At 50.8% G+C, this 19,351-nt stretch overlaps 1 protein-coding gene across 1 annotated transcript in view; it reads left to right on the top strand.

The window, feature by feature from the left end:
• SORL1 (sortilin related receptor 1) overlaps positions 1-19,351 on the top strand; it is a 147,618-nt gene that overhangs the window by 108,959 nt on the left and 19,308 nt on the right. The window contains exons 27-38 of the mRNA XM_080817047.1: positions 3,119-3,226; positions 4,963-5,094; positions 6,006-6,137; positions 6,712-6,846; positions 7,703-7,858; positions 12,263-12,412; positions 14,735-14,866; positions 15,844-15,970; positions 16,137-16,306; positions 16,642-16,754; positions 16,987-17,091; positions 18,126-18,198. Of these exons, the coding sequence (XP_080673173.1) occupies positions 3,119-3,226; positions 4,963-5,094; positions 6,006-6,137; positions 6,712-6,846; positions 7,703-7,858; positions 12,263-12,412; positions 14,735-14,866; positions 15,844-15,970; positions 16,137-16,306; positions 16,642-16,754; positions 16,987-17,091; positions 18,126-18,198 (1,533 nt within the window). The remainder of the gene's footprint in view (positions 1-3,118; positions 3,227-4,962; positions 5,095-6,005; positions 6,138-6,711; positions 6,847-7,702; positions 7,859-12,262; positions 12,413-14,734; positions 14,867-15,843; positions 15,971-16,136; positions 16,307-16,641; positions 16,755-16,986; positions 17,092-18,125; positions 18,199-19,351) is intronic.

The following is a 19,351-nucleotide window of genomic DNA, read 5'->3' as shown; positions in this document are numbered from 1 at the left end:
GGCGCAACAGACGGGCCGGGGATTGGGTACTGTTCTCCTGTGCCCGGGTCCACGCGGAAAACCAAACGCGCCCTCACGGTTCTCTTTGGCTCTGCTATAGGGTGTCGAGGGGGTGCGTGGTGTCGTCCTCACTGGCAGGCAGGCTGTCGTGCCTCACTGCCTTTCCCTAACAACTTTGACACGAAGAAACGGAAACCAGTTCCCCCACCCGGAGTGCTAAACACCGTCACCACCTACAGACATGACCAGGGTTCCGCGGAAATTAACCACCTGTTTCCGTATCAGTCGCATGTGTTATGACTCAGAGTCCTCTGTTACGGTCCTGTGGGAAAATGGCTCACCGCCCCAAAGGCAGGACTCTTTCGGCATAACCGATTTCAGAGAGAACTCTGAGCTGGTCATTTACCTTCATAAAGTAGCTGCCACGCAAACACGATACGTAAAATTCTGCTTTATGCCAAATATCTTTAAGGTCCTCTGTTGTTACCCTTTTTCTCTAACGTCTGTAGGAGGAGAATCCCTGTGTTTCTCCTCTGCCCTGCCAGCTACCAGGGCACCTTTGTGGCCACTGTGTGTTTTCCACACCACGTAATCCTTCGGCACCAGCTGGGGGTCCTCCAGTTAACGCAGTCCTTACGCCATCTTCCTTGGAATGGCGTCGGCTCTCACGGGAGGAGGGCGCAGTCCCCAGCACTGCCCCCCAACTCACATGCATGCCGGTCACCAGCCTCGAGTTGTCACCCGTCCCTCTGACTGACCATCTGTATATCCGGGCCCCCTTTCTTGGGTTCAGTGATTTACTAGAACGTCTCACAGAACTCAGGGAAACAACGCCTCCTCGTTTGTTAGAAAAGGACGTGATAAAGGGTAGAATGAACATTCCGTTGGAGGAGATGGGTAGGGCAAGGTATGGGGAAGCGTTGTGGCGCTTCTGTGCCCTCTCCAGACCTGCCGCTCTCCCAGCATCTCTGAGGTCAACAACCTGGAGGCTCTCTGAGCCCCATACTTTAAAGATTTTTATAGTGATTTTATCGCCTGGGTCTGGCTGATCATTACCTCAGTCCCCATCCCTCGCCCCTTCCTAGAGGATCCGGGGTGGTGTTCAAAGTTCTAAGCCTCTAATCATGGCATGGTTTTTCTGGTGACCGGCCCCTATCCAAAAGCTGTGCAGGAGCCCACCCAGAATTGCCCCATTAGAACATGAGACACTTCTGTCTCCTACGGAATTACAAGGGTTTCAAGAGCTCTGTGCCAATAACCAGGGTCAGAGACCCGGAATGTATTTCCTTTACTTACACCCTATTTCCAGATCTTCGTGGGATTGTAGGCTTTTGTCGGCATGTTGTATACCCTATTGCTCTCATGTCAGCGTCTTAAAGATGCTTGCCTAGATCTGTTTTTCTAGACTCAGCATTTTCATGGCAGACACATCTTACTTCGTGTTTCTCTGGCTCCCTTAGTTGTTTCCTGGTCAGGCATTTGAGTGTTTTTAGTTTTACGCTATCATGCGTAGTAAAATTATCCATTTCTTTGGAAACAAAGGCTTATATTTCCTTGACGATCCTTCCTAGGACATGTTCCTCAGTATGGCATTGCTGGGTCAGCGGTCCTGATGGACCTCAGTGATTGTCATGATGAGTCCCCAGACTGCATTTCCAAGCAGTGATACCCAAAGCGTCTCTACCAGTAGCGTCGTGTCTGTTTCCCCAAGTCTCCCTTGAGCTTGCATTTTATTTTTTAGCTGTTTTCACTGATTGAACGAACAGGAGTTTGTCTCGTGTAATTTTAATTTTATACTTTTTTTAAAAAGCTGTTATTCTTAGAGACATTAAATATTTCCCCGACTCATGGTTCTCATTTACTATTCTCTGTTTGATGTCCTTTGAGTAATTTCCTCTTCCATGATGACTTTTTATGGGGTGAAAACACATTTTCTTGCCTTAAAGCTGACTTTCCTGGAACCGTTCTCCTGAGAGTTGGGTCCTCAGTGGCCATGCCTGACCTGCTAGAATTTACTTTGAAGCCTAACGTTGGGCAGTAGCTCTGCATTCAGGAGAAAGGGTTACCTCAGGCTAAGAATTGTCCACTAAGTGTGAAACCTAATATTCTCAACATTTCTAGGATGGGCTTTCTCCAAAAGGGCTTTGGTTTAGCATTCCTGAAGAATTAAGATGGTGATTTATGAGAGCTTTAAAAAACCAGGGATGTATAATCAGGATTCATATCCCCCCTCCTTTTTTTTTTTTTTTTTAAATCACTGAAACTTTTCTTAAAAATATGTACTCATGAGTAGATAACACATTTTCTTGGTTCAAAATGGAAAAAAAGTATCAGGAGGGGTATAGTAAACATTTTTCTCCCCATCTGGCAAATTCTGACCCTGTTCCACATAGAAAATTATGGTTGTATACCCTTTTGGGATATTTTTGTGCGTATGTGCAAACTTAAATGTACTGTGTATTCTTGTTCTCTCTCTCTCTCTCTCTTTTTTAAAGATTTTATTTATTTATTTGACAGAGATCACAAGTAGGCAGAGAGGCAGGCAGAGAGAGAGAGGAAGAAACTGGCTTCCCGCTGAGCAGAGAGCCCGATGTGGGGCTCGATCCCAGGACCCTGGGATCACGACCAGAACCAAAGGCAGAGGCTTTAACCCACTGAGCCACCCAGGCGCCCCTTCTTGTTATCTTTTATACAAATAGTCTGCTATGCGTGTTTTTTGTACCTTGTTTTTTTGTTTTTTTTTTTCATACAACTGTGTATGCAGGACACATTTTTTACAGAGCACTTCCTCAGTACCTTTATAACAGTCCCCATGTTCCGTGTACAATAAGGCATTACAGAGTTCCCATGGGTGGACATGTAGGTGGTTTTCCCTGCGTTACAAAGAGCATTGCAGGGCACAACCTTGTATTTATGTTATTTTTCACTTGTGCGGGTAGGTTACATTTTTACGATGGCATTGCTGGGCTCCGTGTACACACGTCGGTACCTGTGGCCATGGGTACCAGTCTCCCACCTTCCTTAGGGGTGGTGCAGCCTTCTACCCAAACGACGACACAGGCGAGGGGCTGCCTGTTTCCTCTCCGTCATCTTCTCCCCTTGTCGAATTGCATTTCAGAGAAGAAGTGCAATGGATTCCGCTGCCCGAATGGCACGTGCATCCCATCCAGCAAGCACTGCGATGGCCTGCGGGATTGCTCAGATGGTGCGGACGAGCAGCACTGCGGTAAGCTCTCTCCCTGCCCTGGGGACGTGCGTATATTGGACTGAATTGTTGCACTTCCTCAGTACGTGCTGGTAGTTAGCTTTTATTTTTATTTTTTTAAAGATTTTATTTATTTATTTGACAGAGAGAGAAATCACAAGTAGGCATAGGGGCAGGCGCATTGGAAGGGGGATCAGGCTTCCCACCGAGCGGAGAGCCCGATGCAGGGCTCAATCCCAGGACCCCGAGATCACGACCTGAGCCGAAGGCAGACGCTTAACCCGCTGAGCCACCCAGGCGCCCCACTGGTGGTTCGCTTTTAACGGAGCTCATGCAGGACTCTGAGAGGCTGATGGTGGCGGGTCACCGTGGTTTGGGGGAAGAGGAGCAGGGGTGCAGTGGGGGAGGTAGCGGTGGGGGTGGGGGGTAGCAGTGGGGTCATCGTGGAATGGGTCATAGCTCGGTGAACACTGTTGTTCAGTCGCAGTACGTTCCAGTAGTCGACCCATCCTTTTGAACTGAACACTTACTTCTCCTACTTCATTGGTTTTATTAGCGTTGCTTGGGTAACATTTTTGGCTAGGTGATTCTTTTATCCCAGTTTCCTCTAGACTCACAGAGGTTGTCTTGGGTCAGTGGTGCTGCTCTGTGAGTCTACTGTGCTTGGGTTCCCCCCTCCCCACCCCCAGATTCGGATGTAATCCGTCTGGAGCGTGGCCTGGGCGTTGGGATGTTTTTTTAAGGGCTGCAGGCGATTGTGATGGACAGCCTGACTTGAGAACCGCGGTCGCGATGCAGGAATCGGCAGGCTGGCCTGTGGGGGAAACCCTGCCTGCCTGGGTGTACGCTGTTCTAGGGCATGAAGTTTTCTTTAAACACGGTCATGACCTGTTTACGGGTCGTCTCAGACTGTTTGCACGCTAGAGCAGCCATGGGGTGTAATCGTAGCAGAGACCGTGGGACTCACACACCCTGGAGAATCTGCTCCCTAGTCGTGTCAGTCACCGTTCTCTAGAGAAGTAGAACCCATAGGATGTGTGTATCTCTAGGGAGAGATTTATTTTCAGGAATCCGTTTCTGCAGTGAAGAGGGCTCGAGAGTCTAAATCTTCAGGGCAGGCCAGCAGGCTGGAGACCCAGGGACAGGCTGATGTCCCAGTTCGAGTCCAAAGGCCATCTTCTGGCCATGTCCTGGATGGCCTTTTGTCTGTGCCTGTGTGCCTTGGGTCTCTTCTTTGAAGGACCTGACCCTGTTGGATTAGGGCCCCCCGATGGCCTCATTTAACCTTTATTACATCTTTAAAGGCCCTGTCTGCAAATACAGTTACTCTGGGGTTTAGGGCCTTAATATATGAATTTTTAGGGATACGATTCAGTCCCTAACTCTGGTCCTTTATAGAAAAAGTAGTAGAGAGCCAGTATTCTGACTAGCGATTGAGATAGTGAGCACTGATGGCAGGTGGGTCTGGCTGTCAGTTTTGGTTGGCTCTGCCCCCGTGAGCTGGGTACTCGTGGATACTCAATGCTGCCACCCCCCTCTGTTCTCATTGTGACACGGGACAGCAAAATCTCTCATAACCTCGTCTCGAGAGTTCAGTGATGAACTTCTGGGTCAGGCACTGTCGCTCAGGGCGTGGCACACAGATGTACCCAGTGAATGGTGGCTACCAGGGCACCTTTGCTCAGGGCTCGTGAGACCCCCCTTCACTCCCAGTCCCGGGTGCTCATGGCCTTCTCCCGGCCCCCGGCCCCTTTCAGAGCCCCTGTGCACACGCTTCATGGACTTCGTGTGCAAAAACCGCCAGCAATGCCTGTTCCACTCCATGGTGTGTGATGGGATCGTCCAGTGCCGCGATGGCTCCGACGAGGATGCGGTGTTCGCAGGATGCTGTGAGTGGGGCGGGGAGGGGACGGAGGCCCCGGAGACACTATCAAGGGCTGGGCTGCTCTGCTTTAGGGGTCTTGCTTGACCATCCAGTCCGGCCCTTTTGGAGAAAGACTTACCTTTGTTGCTTCTGAACTACTGCTCTTCGGTGGTTGGTGTGCGTATAAGCGGAAGGTGTGGAAGGACCAGGGTCTTGGGCCCGATAGCCCCTCCTCCGGCTGGCCTCTCCCGTGTACCCGTCCCTCTGTAGCGCCCTTGCCTGGCTGCGGGGTTCTTCCCAGCACGGGTTACCACTTGGCACCCCATGCATTTAGTGGATCGCCTGTCTCTCCTGGCTGGAATGTGGCTTCACGAGAGCAGGGCCTTTGTCTCGTGCACTGCCGTAGCCCTGCTCCTAAAACGGCTCTGCCTGTGGTAGCGACTCGTACTGGTCTGCTCGGGCCGCCGTCACCAAACACTGCAGCCCGGGTGGCTAAAACAACAGAAACGTGTTTTCCTACAGTTCTGGAGACCACACGCTTGAGGTCAAGATGTCGGCAGCGTTGGTTCTTCTGTGTTCCCTGCCCTTGGCCTACTGACGGCTGCCTTCTGTCTCCCTCTGTGTCCCCTCTGTGCCTGTCCGTGTCTTGCTTTCCTTTTCGTATAAGGACACCAGTCCTATTGGTTCAGGGCCCACCCTAATGACCTCCTTGAACTTAATCACCTCTTTGAAGACCCTGTTTCCAAATATAGTCACCTTCTGAGCTAGGGGGGTTAGGATTTCGACTGGTTTTTACCATCAGGGAGCCCTGTCGCCGGCCTGTCTCTTGGTGGAGGACAGTTTGCTTTTTCCTCTTGTTTCTAAGCATCGTCCCACTTTTTGAGCTCTTCAGTATGGCAGTAACCTGGAATTTACGGATGCTTGTTTCTTATCTAGCCCAAGACCCCGAGTTCCACAGGGTCTGTGATGAGTTCAGTTTCCAGTGCCAGAATGGAGTGTGCATCAGCTTGATTTGGAAATGCGACGGCATGGATGATTGCGGTGACTACTCCGACGAGGCCAGCTGCGGTAAGATCGTGGCTCTTCGTCCTCTCGTCCCTAATCTCCGGGTCACGGTGATGCCTGTGGTTAAGGCGTTCCTCAGCTACCTCTCAAATCGCTGTGTATGGAGTTGAGCCTTGAGGTGGCAGCCTGCCTCTCGGTGTTGGGGGATGTTTGTGCTGGTTCCTTTTCTTTCCCCTGTCGGAAAGTTCGCGTGATGTCTAAGAAATATGGTAGAGGAATTACCGTAAATCTTTTGGAGAGTGCTTCCCTCTCCTCCCCTAAAAGTTACAGATTTCACAACTTCACGGAGTCATTGTCCCTGTTGGGTTATAGTCTGTAGTCACATCAGTCCTTTGGTAAAGGTCAAAATGGAAAAGTTGGGTATTATTTGTAAGAACCAGAAGAGTGGCTCGGAGACGCACTGAGTTGGGATCCGGGAAGACGGGCTTGGGTCCAGGAAGCCGCCTTCCCCGGATCTGGTAGGATTGTGCAGGCTGCCCAGGGACTTGGGCCTTGAGAAGGCTGTGTCTGTCTGGTTGGCACATATGTCCACACTGGTGCAGGGCAGACTGACTGATGGTGTGATTCATCTCCCCAGAAAACCCCACAGAAGCCCCGAACTGCTCCCGCTACTTCCAGTTCCAGTGTGAGAATGGCCACTGCATCCCCAACAGGTGGAAATGTGACAGGGAGAACGACTGTGGCGACTGGTCTGATGAGAGGGACTGCGGAGGTGAGGGGTCCTGGGTCAGCCCCTAATCAGGACATGCCAGCACACGGGGCCCCCTTTCTGCCCAGAATTGAATTTGGTCTCCTTGGTGCCGGGCTAATTCAGAGATTTGGGGGGCATAACTCTGAGTTCTTTTCTACCCCCTCCCACTTTAAAAGCAGCGTGGTTGGTTTCTCCTGTCCCCAGGGGCCCGCATGCCATATTTTGTAGGCCACGGTGAGCACTCTGGAAACCGGCAACTCCAGACGTGGCCTGCAGACCAGCAGCGTCCACATCTGCTTGGGGCTTGTAAGAAATGCGGTCTCCAACCTCCACGCCAGGCCTCCCTTCTGAGTCAGAATCTGCTTTGTATCAGATTTCTAGGTGATGCGGGGGCCGCGTTGCACCCGAGGAGCACGGGTGTGGGCCGCATGCTCGTTACTTTCCTTTTGGGTGTTCTCCTCTCTGAACTAGGTCTTGGGGGAGCTGCTGTGGGGTTGTAACCAGCACAGTGTGTAGCCTCAGCGGGAGTTCTCCCATCTACCCTGCCTGTTGAGTCACCTTCCTTCCATCAGCCTGCAAAAGCATCGAGCTCCTGTTGAGCCCCTGCAAAAGCAAACTCATTCAAATGTTAGCCCGAATCAGAGAAGAGGGGTCAGGTGAATCTGCTCCAAAAAAGGGAGGAGGTTGCAGTCTATTCTGAGACCCCATTATAAGTGATTTTTTGATGAGCTGCTATTCCGAACCATACCTGGCGCTGGCCTCCCTGGGCCGGGGCAGCTCAAACGGGAAGTCCACACTGAGTCTGGGACACGTTTCGGTCTGAGATCGAGTGTCTTGTAACCCTTGGGGTGCTGTTGTTTGCTTGTGTTTTGCTCAGATTCACATATTCTTCCGTCGCCCACTCCCGGGCCCTCCACCTGTCTCCCCAATTACTACCGCTGCAGCAGCGGGGCGTGCGTGATGGACAGCTGGGTGTGCGATGGGTACCGGGATTGCGCAGACGGCTCGGATGAAGAAGCCTGCCCCTCGCCTGGTGAGTGCTGGCCCTCCCACTCCTGTGGCACCTGCTTTTGTGGAGCAAACCTTCCAGGGGGACACCCTGGGCACAGCGGGGCCAGGCTCAGTGCGCCCCCTGCCTTCCGGGACCCTGTGCTCTGTGGCCCCGGGTTGCTCCTCACCCCCAGAGCCGGGAGACCTGGGACACTCAGAGCTGCAGGGTCGCCTCTCCTCTAACTGCCTTCTCATCTTCCTGCACGAAAAGGCCAGCCGCCCTGCTTTCTACCCTGGCTGCGGCTGGGCCACCTTTGCTTCCTTCTCCACAGGAAATTACGATGGGAATTATAGGGGAAGTGTTTGTGTGTTAAACTCTCAAGGGGGAGAGCCTGATTTTCCTGCGGGCTGGTTGGCGGCCGTCCTGCTAAAGGAGGGTAGGCACTGCCATCTAGTGGCCGGACCCAGAAAGGCATCTGACGACATGGGCAGTAACCATGTTGCTCAAGGCGGGAGTCCACCCAGAGACCCTGACTAGTCCTTCCCTTAACTGTAGGTAGAACAGAAGTAAGGGTGCTGTGTCCTTTCCTGAGCGGGATTCTGTTTCAGATGCGCTTAGAGTAAGAGAGGAGACAGTTGTTCTCTATATTTTGCAGATCCTTTTCCTAGCAAATTTCTAGGTCAGCGATCATTTTCCTCCTTTAAAACGGATTCATCCCGTTGCTTCACTGTTTGAAATCATCAGTGGTTTTCTCTTGTCCAGAAGAGATAGCCCAACCCTTGAGTCCTGTTTTCAGGGTCCTTCCTTACCTGCCTTTCCTCGGCATGTCTGCCAAGCCGGGCTGCTCGTCCTGTCTGGACAGACCTGCTTCCTCTCCGTCGATACTCCCTCAGCAGAGCTTCCGTCTTATCAGAGACCTCCGCCCTCCTTGACTTTGCCCTCTGTGAATCCCACTGTGCATCGCAGCAGACAGAAGCATGGATTTTGTAGCTAAAAGAGACCTTGATATGTCACCAGTGTTTATCAAAGTACGGAACAGAGACCACCATAATGGAATCCCTTGGGGTGTTTTGTGAGAATTACAGAATTAGGATTTCTGCATGGAGCTCAGGAGCTCGCCATGTGACTGCTGGGTTCACTGGAGTTTGAGATTCCTGCTTGCGCCAAGTGTACCATCATCTGCCCTCCCAAGCCCACCACCACGGAACGTTCACGGAGTCCTGTCATTGGCACTGATCTTTTTTTTTTTTTTTTTAAAGATTATTTATTTATTTATTTGACAGACAGAGATCACAAGTAGGCAGAGAGGCAGGCAGAGAGAGAGGGGGAAGCAGGCTCCCCGCTGAGCAGAGAGCCTGATCCGGGGCTCAATTCCAGGACCCTGAGATCATGACCTGAGCTGAAGGCAGAGGCTTTAACCCACTGAGCCACCCAGGTGCCCCATGATCTCTTTCACAGTCTCATACTTAACTGTTGTCCTTTGGACTCTTCACTGCGATCTGCCATGTGCTGCTGCCTGGTCATCTCATGCCTGGGAATCTTTGCTTTCCAAGTGATTATGCAGACCTCATGTTTTGGAATCATGCCACACACTACTTTGAATCCCCCACTGTACTTATTACAATAATAGGCAAATAGCATCCTATAAATGCTTCTCAAATTAAAACAAATTATAAAGAAAATTGCTTTACCTTTGTCTTTGGCCCCCAAGACCCACCTGTCTGTTTAGTGATTGGATTCTCCTCTGAAAATTGCCTTTGGGTTGTTAAAACTTCTGAGCAGGGTATTAACACGCTCTAGCAAATTCTGCCTAATGCAGAGAGCAGATTCCTATTTCCATCTTTCCTTCAGCTTCTGTGTTTTCTTTTGTATGTATGTCACCAGTGCAAATTAACTTGGGTTGTCTCCAGCTCTCGGATCTGGTTTCTGCACTGTGAGTCTCCTAACTGGTCTCTGGGCCTTGTGCCTCTCCCCTTTACAGTTTACCTTCCGAGAGGCCGCATATGGATGCATGATCATGCCTTCCCCAGTCTGGAACCTTCTGGTGGCCCCCTTAGCGTGTAAGCATCAGTGCTGTGATGTGCCTTGTCTTGGCTTTCTCACCTCATTTTTTACCACTTTTCCCTGTGTACCCTGTTTCAGCAGAGGGGTTCTAGGCGTAGGAGATGTCCCTTGGAAATTCCGGTTAAAACCATGGGATAATCACAGTATCCCCAAATTAGTCATTGGTCCTTGCTGTTTCATTTGGTAACTCAGGTTATTGTGTGGCATCTGCTAGTGCTGTCCCCCTCTCCGTAGCTTCTGGGGGTCACTTTCTGCAAGGTCACCCTATCAGTGATTTCTCAGCCCCAGAGTTTCTTTGGGGGGTATCCCTTCTACCAGCCCAGATCCTCCTCTCTCGGCTCCGTGTTGCCCAGGCCCGCTGCCTGCCCCGCCCCTGGGCCTTCACTGCCCTCCTTGGGACTCCCTTTGCCTTTCTCCGGTTTAGAGTTGCTGTTTCCAGGGTCTTGTGTCTTACTTTTCTTGGTTTGCTCCCTTGTGTTGTTGGAGCATACCCTCCAATAGGTTTTGTCCAGTGACTATAGTGGCACAGAGGCCAGGGACATGGAGAGGACAGCCTTCAGTGTGTTTGTCTCCTGAGTTTGCTGCCTGGGGTTTGTGCTCATGGCTCTCTATGCCTGGGCCACACGTGTCTTGGCAGGATGTGGCTTCTCTATTCTAAGGACGTGGTTGACTTCTCTCACGTTGGAGATGCCGTTTTCTATATCCCAGATTTCTCTACCTCACCCTTCCCTTCTCTCCCCCCCCCTTTTTAATCCCATTTTTTGGTAGATCACATTTTCCAGAAGGTTCCCTGGGAAAGAGAACATGGGGAGCATCGTTGAGGTCTTGCTTCTCTGAAAGTGGTTTTCTTCTGTCTTCAGATGTGAGTGATGGTTGTTGATCTGGGTTTGAAATTCTAGATTGTCAGTAATTCTCCTTCAGAATTTTGAAGGCGTTACTCCACTGTCACCAAGCGGCTTGTCTTTCTTCCTGGAACTCTCGTCATTCATACATTAGATCTACTGCTGCGGTCCTGTCACCTTTTTATTTTTTTTTATTTTTTATTTTTTTTCAAAGATTTTTATTTATTAATTTGAGAGAGAGAGAGAGAGCAAGCGAGCGAGAGCTTGAGAGGGAGAAGCTGACTCCCCATGGAGCCAGGAGCCCGATGTGGGACTCGATCCCTAGATGCTGGGATCATGACCTGAGCCAAAGGCAGTCACCCAACCAACTGAGCCACCCAGGTGCCCACCTTTTTATTTTTTAACTGATCTCTTTTTTTTTCCCCTCTATTTCCTGGAAGATTCAGCTCTATCTCCCAGCTCTGCTCCCGAGTTTTCCATTACAGTTACCATGTTTTTAATTTTAGGAGCTTTGACATTTCCAGTACTCTTCTTTTTTCATGGCATCCTGTCCTTTTTTCATGCGGAAATAATATTCTTCTGAGCATATCAAGGATATTTATTTTTGAGGTTTTCTTCTTACAGAGTCTCTACTTCCTCCAGATGTTCTTTTCTGCAGGGAAAGGGTCTGTGCTCGTTGCTGTCTTTCATGTCAAAGGTTTTCCCCAGATAATCCTGGGTTGTTTGCTTGTGTTTAAGGGTGGGGACAAAAACACAAGAGATTGTGCCCACGGGTAGGCGTGTCAGCTTTGAGTTTCATGGTCAGGCTGTTTGCTGGGGAACTTGGTCTGGGTTGCTTGAGGATTTGTTCCCGAGGCTGGTCAGTTTCCCTAGAGAAGATTTTTACAGTCCCCTGCCTAGGGAATAAACGTGTCCTTGCCAGAGCTTATGAGGACAGGGATCAGGGCCCTCCCATTCAGTGATCTGTGGGTTTAACCGCTTCTCTTCAGTATGGCTTTCTTGCTGGTCACTAGGCCTGTCTAACCAGCCCTTCTCACCCTCCATGTAACAAGCCTCCAGGCTTCTGTAGGGGTGACGTCTGGGGTGACTGTCGTGTTGGGGGGACGGGTAGGGGCGAGGCACGTAGGGAATCTTCTGCTGCTCGGACACTCTTCGGGCTGTTCCCTTACTGCCTTTCTCCCTCTTCTCTGCCAGTTCACAGATACCATTTTCCAGCTTTTTGAAGATTCTCTGATACTGATTTTATAGGTTCTTTGCTTTTTGACGTGACAGGATGGGGTCTAGCCTCTTCTGGCCCCTACTTACCCCTGTCTGTGTCCCAGCTTCCAAAATCAGACAGCTGTGTCCCGTCGATCTGCCTTCCCTACCCAGAGCTCACAGTGGCCTCCAGGCACTGTTGCCGTTCCAAGAGTGCCGTGGCCCCGTCACTGTTCTAAGAGCGCCGTGATTTCCCAAATCTCCCCGCCGCATTGAGTTGGTTGTTCCTGCTGACCAGCCCCCTCACTACTCAAAAGTGAACTTTCAAAACCTTTTCTTCCAGCAAATGTCACGGCTGCCTCTGTTCCCACTCACCATGGGCACTGTGACCGATTTGAATTCGAGTGTCGCCAACCAAAGAAGTGTATCCCAAACTGGAAACGCTGTGACGGCCACCAAGATTGCCAAGATGGCCAGGACGAGGCCAACTGTCGTGAGTAATTTCCGAGGAGTTCACTGCTTGGGGAGGATTTCTGGAGAACAGGAGAAGACCCCATTACTCCTGCTTTGTGTCTCATAATAACCTTGGGACTTGGGGATTATCTCCACTTTAGAGATGGGAAAATCAGCTTCAGAGATCACCTTTTCAGTGTCAGCCCGGGATATTTATTTAGTAGTTGTTTTCCATTTTTCTTTGTTTTTGTTTGTTTTGTTTTTGCACAAGGTTGTGACCTTTTCATCGTGCCACGTTCAAAGTTCTTATCGTGGAATACTCTGAAATAACAGAGGGAAATGAGGGAGTAGGGTAAAATTCAGATGGACCTTTGGGACCTCAAAATAACGGGGCAGATCGATCCCACATTTCCCAAACTCATAGTAGGAACATTTCAGCCAAATAAGTAACTGCACGGTAAGACGAACACTGAACATAATTAACAGAGGAAATGAAATAGGGTCCTCCTCCTGGGTGAGATTAATTGGCATTCTTTAAATAAGTTTCTTTAACCTGTTCCAGATCGGCCTTATTTATAACGACATCGCCTGGTTAAGGTCTTAAAATCAAGATGCGCTCTATCTCCAGTCTTCCTCCATCCATTAATCCGGGAGCCCTATCAGAAAAGGAAATGAGATTAACATGGCAGCAATTCTTCTCGGAGAAGCTGGCCCCTGAGGGCCGCCACGTTCTCTTCCAAGTGCCTATTAATCACCTTGTTTAATTATCAGCTTAAGGATTTTCAGAGATTAATAACAACCGTATTCTCCATTTCTAAGACCTGTGTTTTCCCACTTCAAAAAACATCGAGGCGTGTTTCATAGAGAAACCTCAAACGCCCACCAGCTTTACTACTCACCTGTCGTTTAGATCTATTTTACCATGTGGGATGATTCTGGGAGGCGGATCTTGGTATTTTCTAAAACAGTGCCTTGCACAGAGTTTCTCCCTGAGTATTCCGTATGAAATGACCCCTGCCCATCATTCTGTTACTATTCCTCTCTTCGTTTTTCATTGTCATTTTTTAAAAAAAATTTTATTTATTTATCAGAGAAAGAAGGTACGCACACACAAGCAGGCAGAGTGGCAGGTAGAGGCAGAGAAGCAGGCTCCCTGCGGAGCAAGGAGCCCGATGCGGGACTCGATCCCAGGACCCTGGGATCAGGACCCGAGCCGAAGGCAGCGGCTTAACCCACTGAGCCACCCAGGTGTCCCTTTTCTTTGTCATTTTTAATCACTATCTAAAACCACAGATTGATTTAATTGTTTGCTGTTTCTCTCAATAGAAAGTAAGCTCTGGGAGGGTAGGCCCTTTCTTGTCCACATCACCATATTCTTAGCATCTTTAACAGTACCTGATTCCGTGTACATTCCCTGGATGGGTAGGTGGTTGAGAAGATGGGTGGTTGGATAGATGGACGGCTGGGTGGGTGAGTGGATGAATGGATGGGTGGGTGAATAATGAAGGGGGAGATGGATGGATGGAGGGGTGTTTGGTTGGGGGGTGGGTGATAATGGGTGGCTGGTTGAATGGATGGGTAAGTGGGTGAATTGGGTGGGTAGGTGGGTGGATAGATGGGTGAATTCCATCTTGGTTTTCTTATACTAGTGAGTATCCAACGTTTTCTAAATGCTCTAGTGCAATTTTATTTATTTATTTGTAACCAAGCCCACCCCCCCACTCCTGCCACCTCCCCAAGGCAAACCAATTTCAGCTCAGCATGTCACCGAGCTCTTTAATACAATGATTTTCCAGGAGATGAGGGATTGTAGTTTGTGAAAAGCTTCACATTTCCTTTCTTTCATTGACAATTACTATACTAGAGAGCTCTTTCAAAAGTGTATTTAATTGAAGTCTGTACCTCCACTCTAATGACGTGCAAAGTCTTACTTCTTCCTTCACGTGAGCCCTCGCTGGTTGAGAACAGTTGTTAAAACATTGCACCCCACCCTGAACCCCTGTATCTTTTCATTTCTGGGATCGCATCTCTGGATCCATTATCCATTCCCGTTGGCCATGCTGGTTCTCTCATGAGAACACAGCACCGTTTCTCGGCCTGCATCCCAGGGGCCGATTCCAGCGCATCGCCGTGGAGCCTGTAAATTACTCTGTCCTCTCTCGATCATTTGACCCCAAAGCTCTTCCCTTTCCTGGAGGCAGATTCCCGTTGCTCCTGTCAGATAAGGAGGCGTCCCAGTGCCACCAAGGGTTTACTGGTCCTCATCTCAGAGGCGTATTTCGAATCAGAAGCAGATGAGCGCAGACCACTTCCCCTGAACACGCATGGCCATTACCACAACGCGCCCTCCCCTCTGTTGCAGCCACACACAGCACCTTGACCTGTATGAGCAGGGAGTTCAAGTGTGAGGACGGTGAGGCGTGCATCGTGCTCTCCGAGCGCTGTGATGGCTTCCTGGACTGCTCAGACGAGAGTGACGAGAGGGCCTGCAGCGGTGAGTGCCACCCCTGGGGCCCTGGGCTCAACCTTGCCGCCCTCCCCCCACCCCCGCTGCGGGCCCTGTGCTGGGAACCTTGTGAGCCTTTCCTCAGTCTGCAGGGGAAGCCACTTCTTGCCCAGTTTTGGAGCCCCCGGTGAAGGGAGGCTCGTCTTGCCTCTGAGGTAGCTGGGCCTCATCTCTGTGAGGGAAGCGCTGGTCTTGGATTTGTTTTCTGTGGTGGCCCACCTCATGTGGGTGCACCATGCTCCCAGAGCCTCAGGCTTTGTGGCGGGGTCAGGTCAGTCCTTCTGTCTGGAGGGCCTTTAGTAATTGTCCTAGTCTTCTGGGGATGCCATTAACAGAACCCCACAGACTGAAGGGCTTTTGAACAACAGAAACTTATTTCTCTCAGTTCTGGAGGCTGGAAGCCCGAGACCAGAGCACCAGCAGATTCCACGTCTGGTGCGGGCCTGCTTCCTCGTTCATAGACAGCCGGCTTCCCGGTGTCCTCGCGCAGCGGCAGGGGTGAGGGAGCTCTCTGGGGTCGCTTTTATGAGGGCACTGATCCCGTTCATGAGACTCCCATCCTTATGACCTGATCACCGCCCAAAGGCCCCGCTTCCTAACCCCATCATGTTGGGGCTTGGGTTTCGGCATTTGAATTTTGGGGGACTCCCACATGCAGTCTGTCGCAGTAACGGAGCCTGCTACGACGTCATCCCTGGACCTGTAGAATTCCCTCTTGAGGAAGCAGGCTTAGCTCTGTGTGGACAAGGAAGAGAAATGCAAGGGAAATGCTGGGACTGGAAATTTGGGAGACCCTGGGCAGGTCGTATAGGAAGGCTTGAACTCTTTTTTTTTTTCCTGGAATGTCTTAAGATGCTGACCATGGCCTGACAACCTAGATCATGGTAGGTCTGCCCAAACATCACGGGACCTCTAAGGATTTCTGAGATCCCACTTTCTTTCTCTTCCCCCCTTCATGTCTCTAGACGAACTAACTGTATACAAAGTACAGAATCTTCAGTGGACGGCCGACTTCTCTGGGGACGTAACATTGACCTGGACGCGGCCCAAGAAAATGCCTTCTGCTGCTTGTGTATATAACGTCTACTACAGGTGGGTCCCATCTTGGCCGCGAGAGAAGAAAACAGTGTCCTTACCAGCCCTGGACATCTTGCAAACTCTCGTGGTGCGCACAGAGCGGCTCTTCCTTAACTGAGCCCGGCATCCTCCGCGAGCCCACGCTGCTCTGATGTGACGGTGTCTTTCTTCCCTCGGCCAGGGTGGTTGGAGAGGGCATCTGGAAGACCGTGGAGACGCACAGCAATAAAACCAACACCATATTAAAAGTCTTGAAGCCAGACACCACGTATCAGGTCAAAGTGCAAGTCCAGTGCCTTAGCAAAGTGCATAACACCAACGACTTTGTGACTCTGCGGACGCCAGAAGGATGTAAGTGTTCCTAGTTTCTGTTGATGGCGTGTGCAGGACCTTATGTGGGATTTGCAGAGAGTTTCCCAAGGACACTCCTGAGTGTGGGAGCCTAATGACATGGGCTGCGTATATACGGAAGAACTAAGCCACGGTCTGATGTGTGCCCAGCATGCCTCACATTCTGGAAGAGAGGAAAGGTTTATCGAGGTGAAGACCAAATTTACAGCCTTTACTAGTGGATTGGTCCCAGTGCTGGCTCTGGATTCTTTCTAGTCTTTGTCTCAACCTCAGGAATGTTCCTCCCATTTACCAGTATGCAGATGGGTTTTAACCCTGAGTTGACTCTTTCCTAGTGCCAGACGCCCCGCAAAATCTCCAGCTGTCGCTCCACAGGGAAGAGGAAGGCATGATTGTGGCTCACTGGATTCCTCCCACCCACTCCCATGGCCTCATTCGAGAGTACATTGTAAGTAACTTCTAGGAGTGGTGTGCCATGTGTATCCGGGTGAGCAGATCTCTGGGTCTATCAGGGCAGGGCCGTGTTCTGAATGGCTAGGATTGATTTGGTATCGCTGGGTAAATGGTCCACCCATCAGAACATTTTGCATCTCTCCCTCTTTCCTCCTGCCTCCTTGTAAGGTATCAGGATGTCCCAGACAATCGGTTAGCTTACTAATAATTTCTTCTTTTCACTTTAGGTGGAATACAGCAGGAGTGGTTCCAAGATGTGGGCCTCCCAGAGAGCTGCTAGTAACTTTACGGAAATAAAGAATTTACTGGTCAACGCTCCATACACTGTCAGAGTGAGTGTCAGCCCCCGTCTCAGCCAGCTGGGCAGTCTCAACACAGGAGAACGCCAGGCTAACCTTTATGAGATATGTGCTAGTAGTCCGCTAAACACCTACCCCCTTGCCCTGGGAGCTCATTATTGTTTCAGTCTCTTAAACAAGTGCCCCAGAGAACTTGAAATCATATCTCCCTCAGATAACCGAGAATTTATGATAATGCAGCTTCACCTGCTTTTCACGCAGATTTTCTGCTAGCGTTCCAGCTCTGTACTTTTTTTTTTTAAGATTTTATTTATTTATTTGACAGACAGAGATCACAAATAGGAAGAGAGGCAGGTGGAGAGAGAGGAAGAGAAGCAGGCTCCCTGTTGAGCAGAGAGCCCCATTCGGGGCTCGATCCCAGGACCCTGGGATCGTGACCTGAGCTGAAGGCAGATGGCTTTAACCCACTGAGCCACCCAGGCGCCCCTCCTCCTTTGTAGTCTTGCACCTCCCGCTTTTCCGCTTCTCTTTAGCTGCAGGGTGAGCAGAGCTATGACAAGGGGCGTTTAGAGGCTGCTGTGGTGGGGATCTTACGCAATATGGTATCAATACCTTTAGCAGAAAAGAGACAGCTTTTGTGTGGGGTGTGTTTGTTGGGACCATTAGCTGTGCACACAGACCCCATGACACTGATGATTTTCTCAGTCCTCTTGCTAACATACATGTATGTTTATGTGGGACTGCAGGGACCCATAGGCTCCCATCCCCCACCCCCACCCCGCCCCACGCTATAGAAGAACCTGAGCCCTGTCAATCAGCAGAAATCCATCGTGTCCACACCATCACAGCTCCCTCTGTCCAGATCCCACACCCTCTCCTCCCCCGCCCCCCCGTTGCCTCCAACCCCCTGCTTTCGCATTTGCTGGGGCCTCTGAGTGTCCAGGATCTGGCTGCATAGACTGGTTGCCAGGCTCATGCCCGAGTCTCAGCCCCGCAGCTCCTTCCGAACCCTCGCCGTATGCCGTAGTGCCCTTATTTTATACTAACTCATGCTCTGATTTGAAAAGGTGGCTGCGGTGACGAGCCGTGGAGTAGGAAACTGGAGCGGTTCTAAATCCATTACCACCGTGAAAGGCAAAGGTAAATGATTCCAGCGTTTGCAGGTTGAGAGAAGATAGAAACCCTTTGGAAGTGACTTTCAGTGCGACTGGGAAGCGGAGAGGCGTAGCTGAGAAAATTTCAGGCAGCCTCCTCCCCTCCCCCACGAACATGCACACATTTCCAGGGGTTTCCGTAGAGCTCCCGATACAGAGTTTATCCGGGGCCTGTCGAAGGTACTTCTTCTAGAGCCGAGCGTTTCTCGTGGTGCAGACATACAAGGGGATTGCCAGAGGCTGCCACGCACGCCCAGCTCTCGGGCTCCCGCGCAGCACTGCGGAATAAAGGACTCCTTCCTTCTCACAACAGACAAACACGGTTGCGTACGTGTCTGTTGATGGCGTTTCTAAGAGCGCTCTGCTGACACGTGTAACTTCCCCCATGGCACCGACACACGATGCGTAGGTGGAAGTTTCTAGCACTGGAGGTGACATCAGTGATAGCCGACTGCTCGCCGAGGGCCATGCTTGTGTTCACTGCACATGTCGGCCCATCTCGCTGAACCCTTGGCAGCCTCCGGACAGCTATACGGACAGATAAGGAGCTAGAAGGAAGTTAAGGCACTTCCCACACAGTCGGTAAATGGCAGAGAGTGGGGATCGGAGCCTGATCTCCCGAGTCCGAAGCCTGTGCCTTTAACCACCAGGCCGCCCGGCTTCCCCTGGGCTGAGGCGCCTGCTCCCACCACTCAGGTCCAGCTTGCGTCTGTGCCCCAAGAGGGCAGGGGTCTGGTGTGCTCTCCTCCACTCTCCCATGGGTGTCAGGGAGGAGCCACTGGGATCGCTGACGAAGGAGTGAATTAAAGCAATTAAAAGGAAGGCTTCCAGCACACTCGGGGAGACGGACTGTAGCTCGTTTTCTCAAGTGCTGCTTGAACTTAGCCCTGGCACTCGTGGCTTCCGATTCTGGAGAGAGGTTTCACGTGCACTGGGTTTGTTTTAGCTTAACCTGAGCCTGTGAGAGACAGGGTGTGGGTAATGGAGAGTCACAATAACATTTGGGCTCCTTGAGATCAGGCAGGAGGCAGCCAAATTTCGTGAAGCCAGCCAGTGTTTGTAACACGGCGCTTGGGAGTCTTTAGAAAAGGCATACCGAGTGCGCACTCCCCTCGCGTTTTGATTGTGTTGTCATTTCC

Source organism: Martes martes (assembly GCF_963455335.1).
Source record: "Martes martes genome assembly, chromosome: 10".
Taxonomy (NCBI): Eukaryota; Metazoa; Chordata; class Mammalia; order Carnivora; family Mustelidae; genus Martes; species Martes martes.
This window is presented reverse-complemented; position numbering and strand designations above follow the sequence as displayed.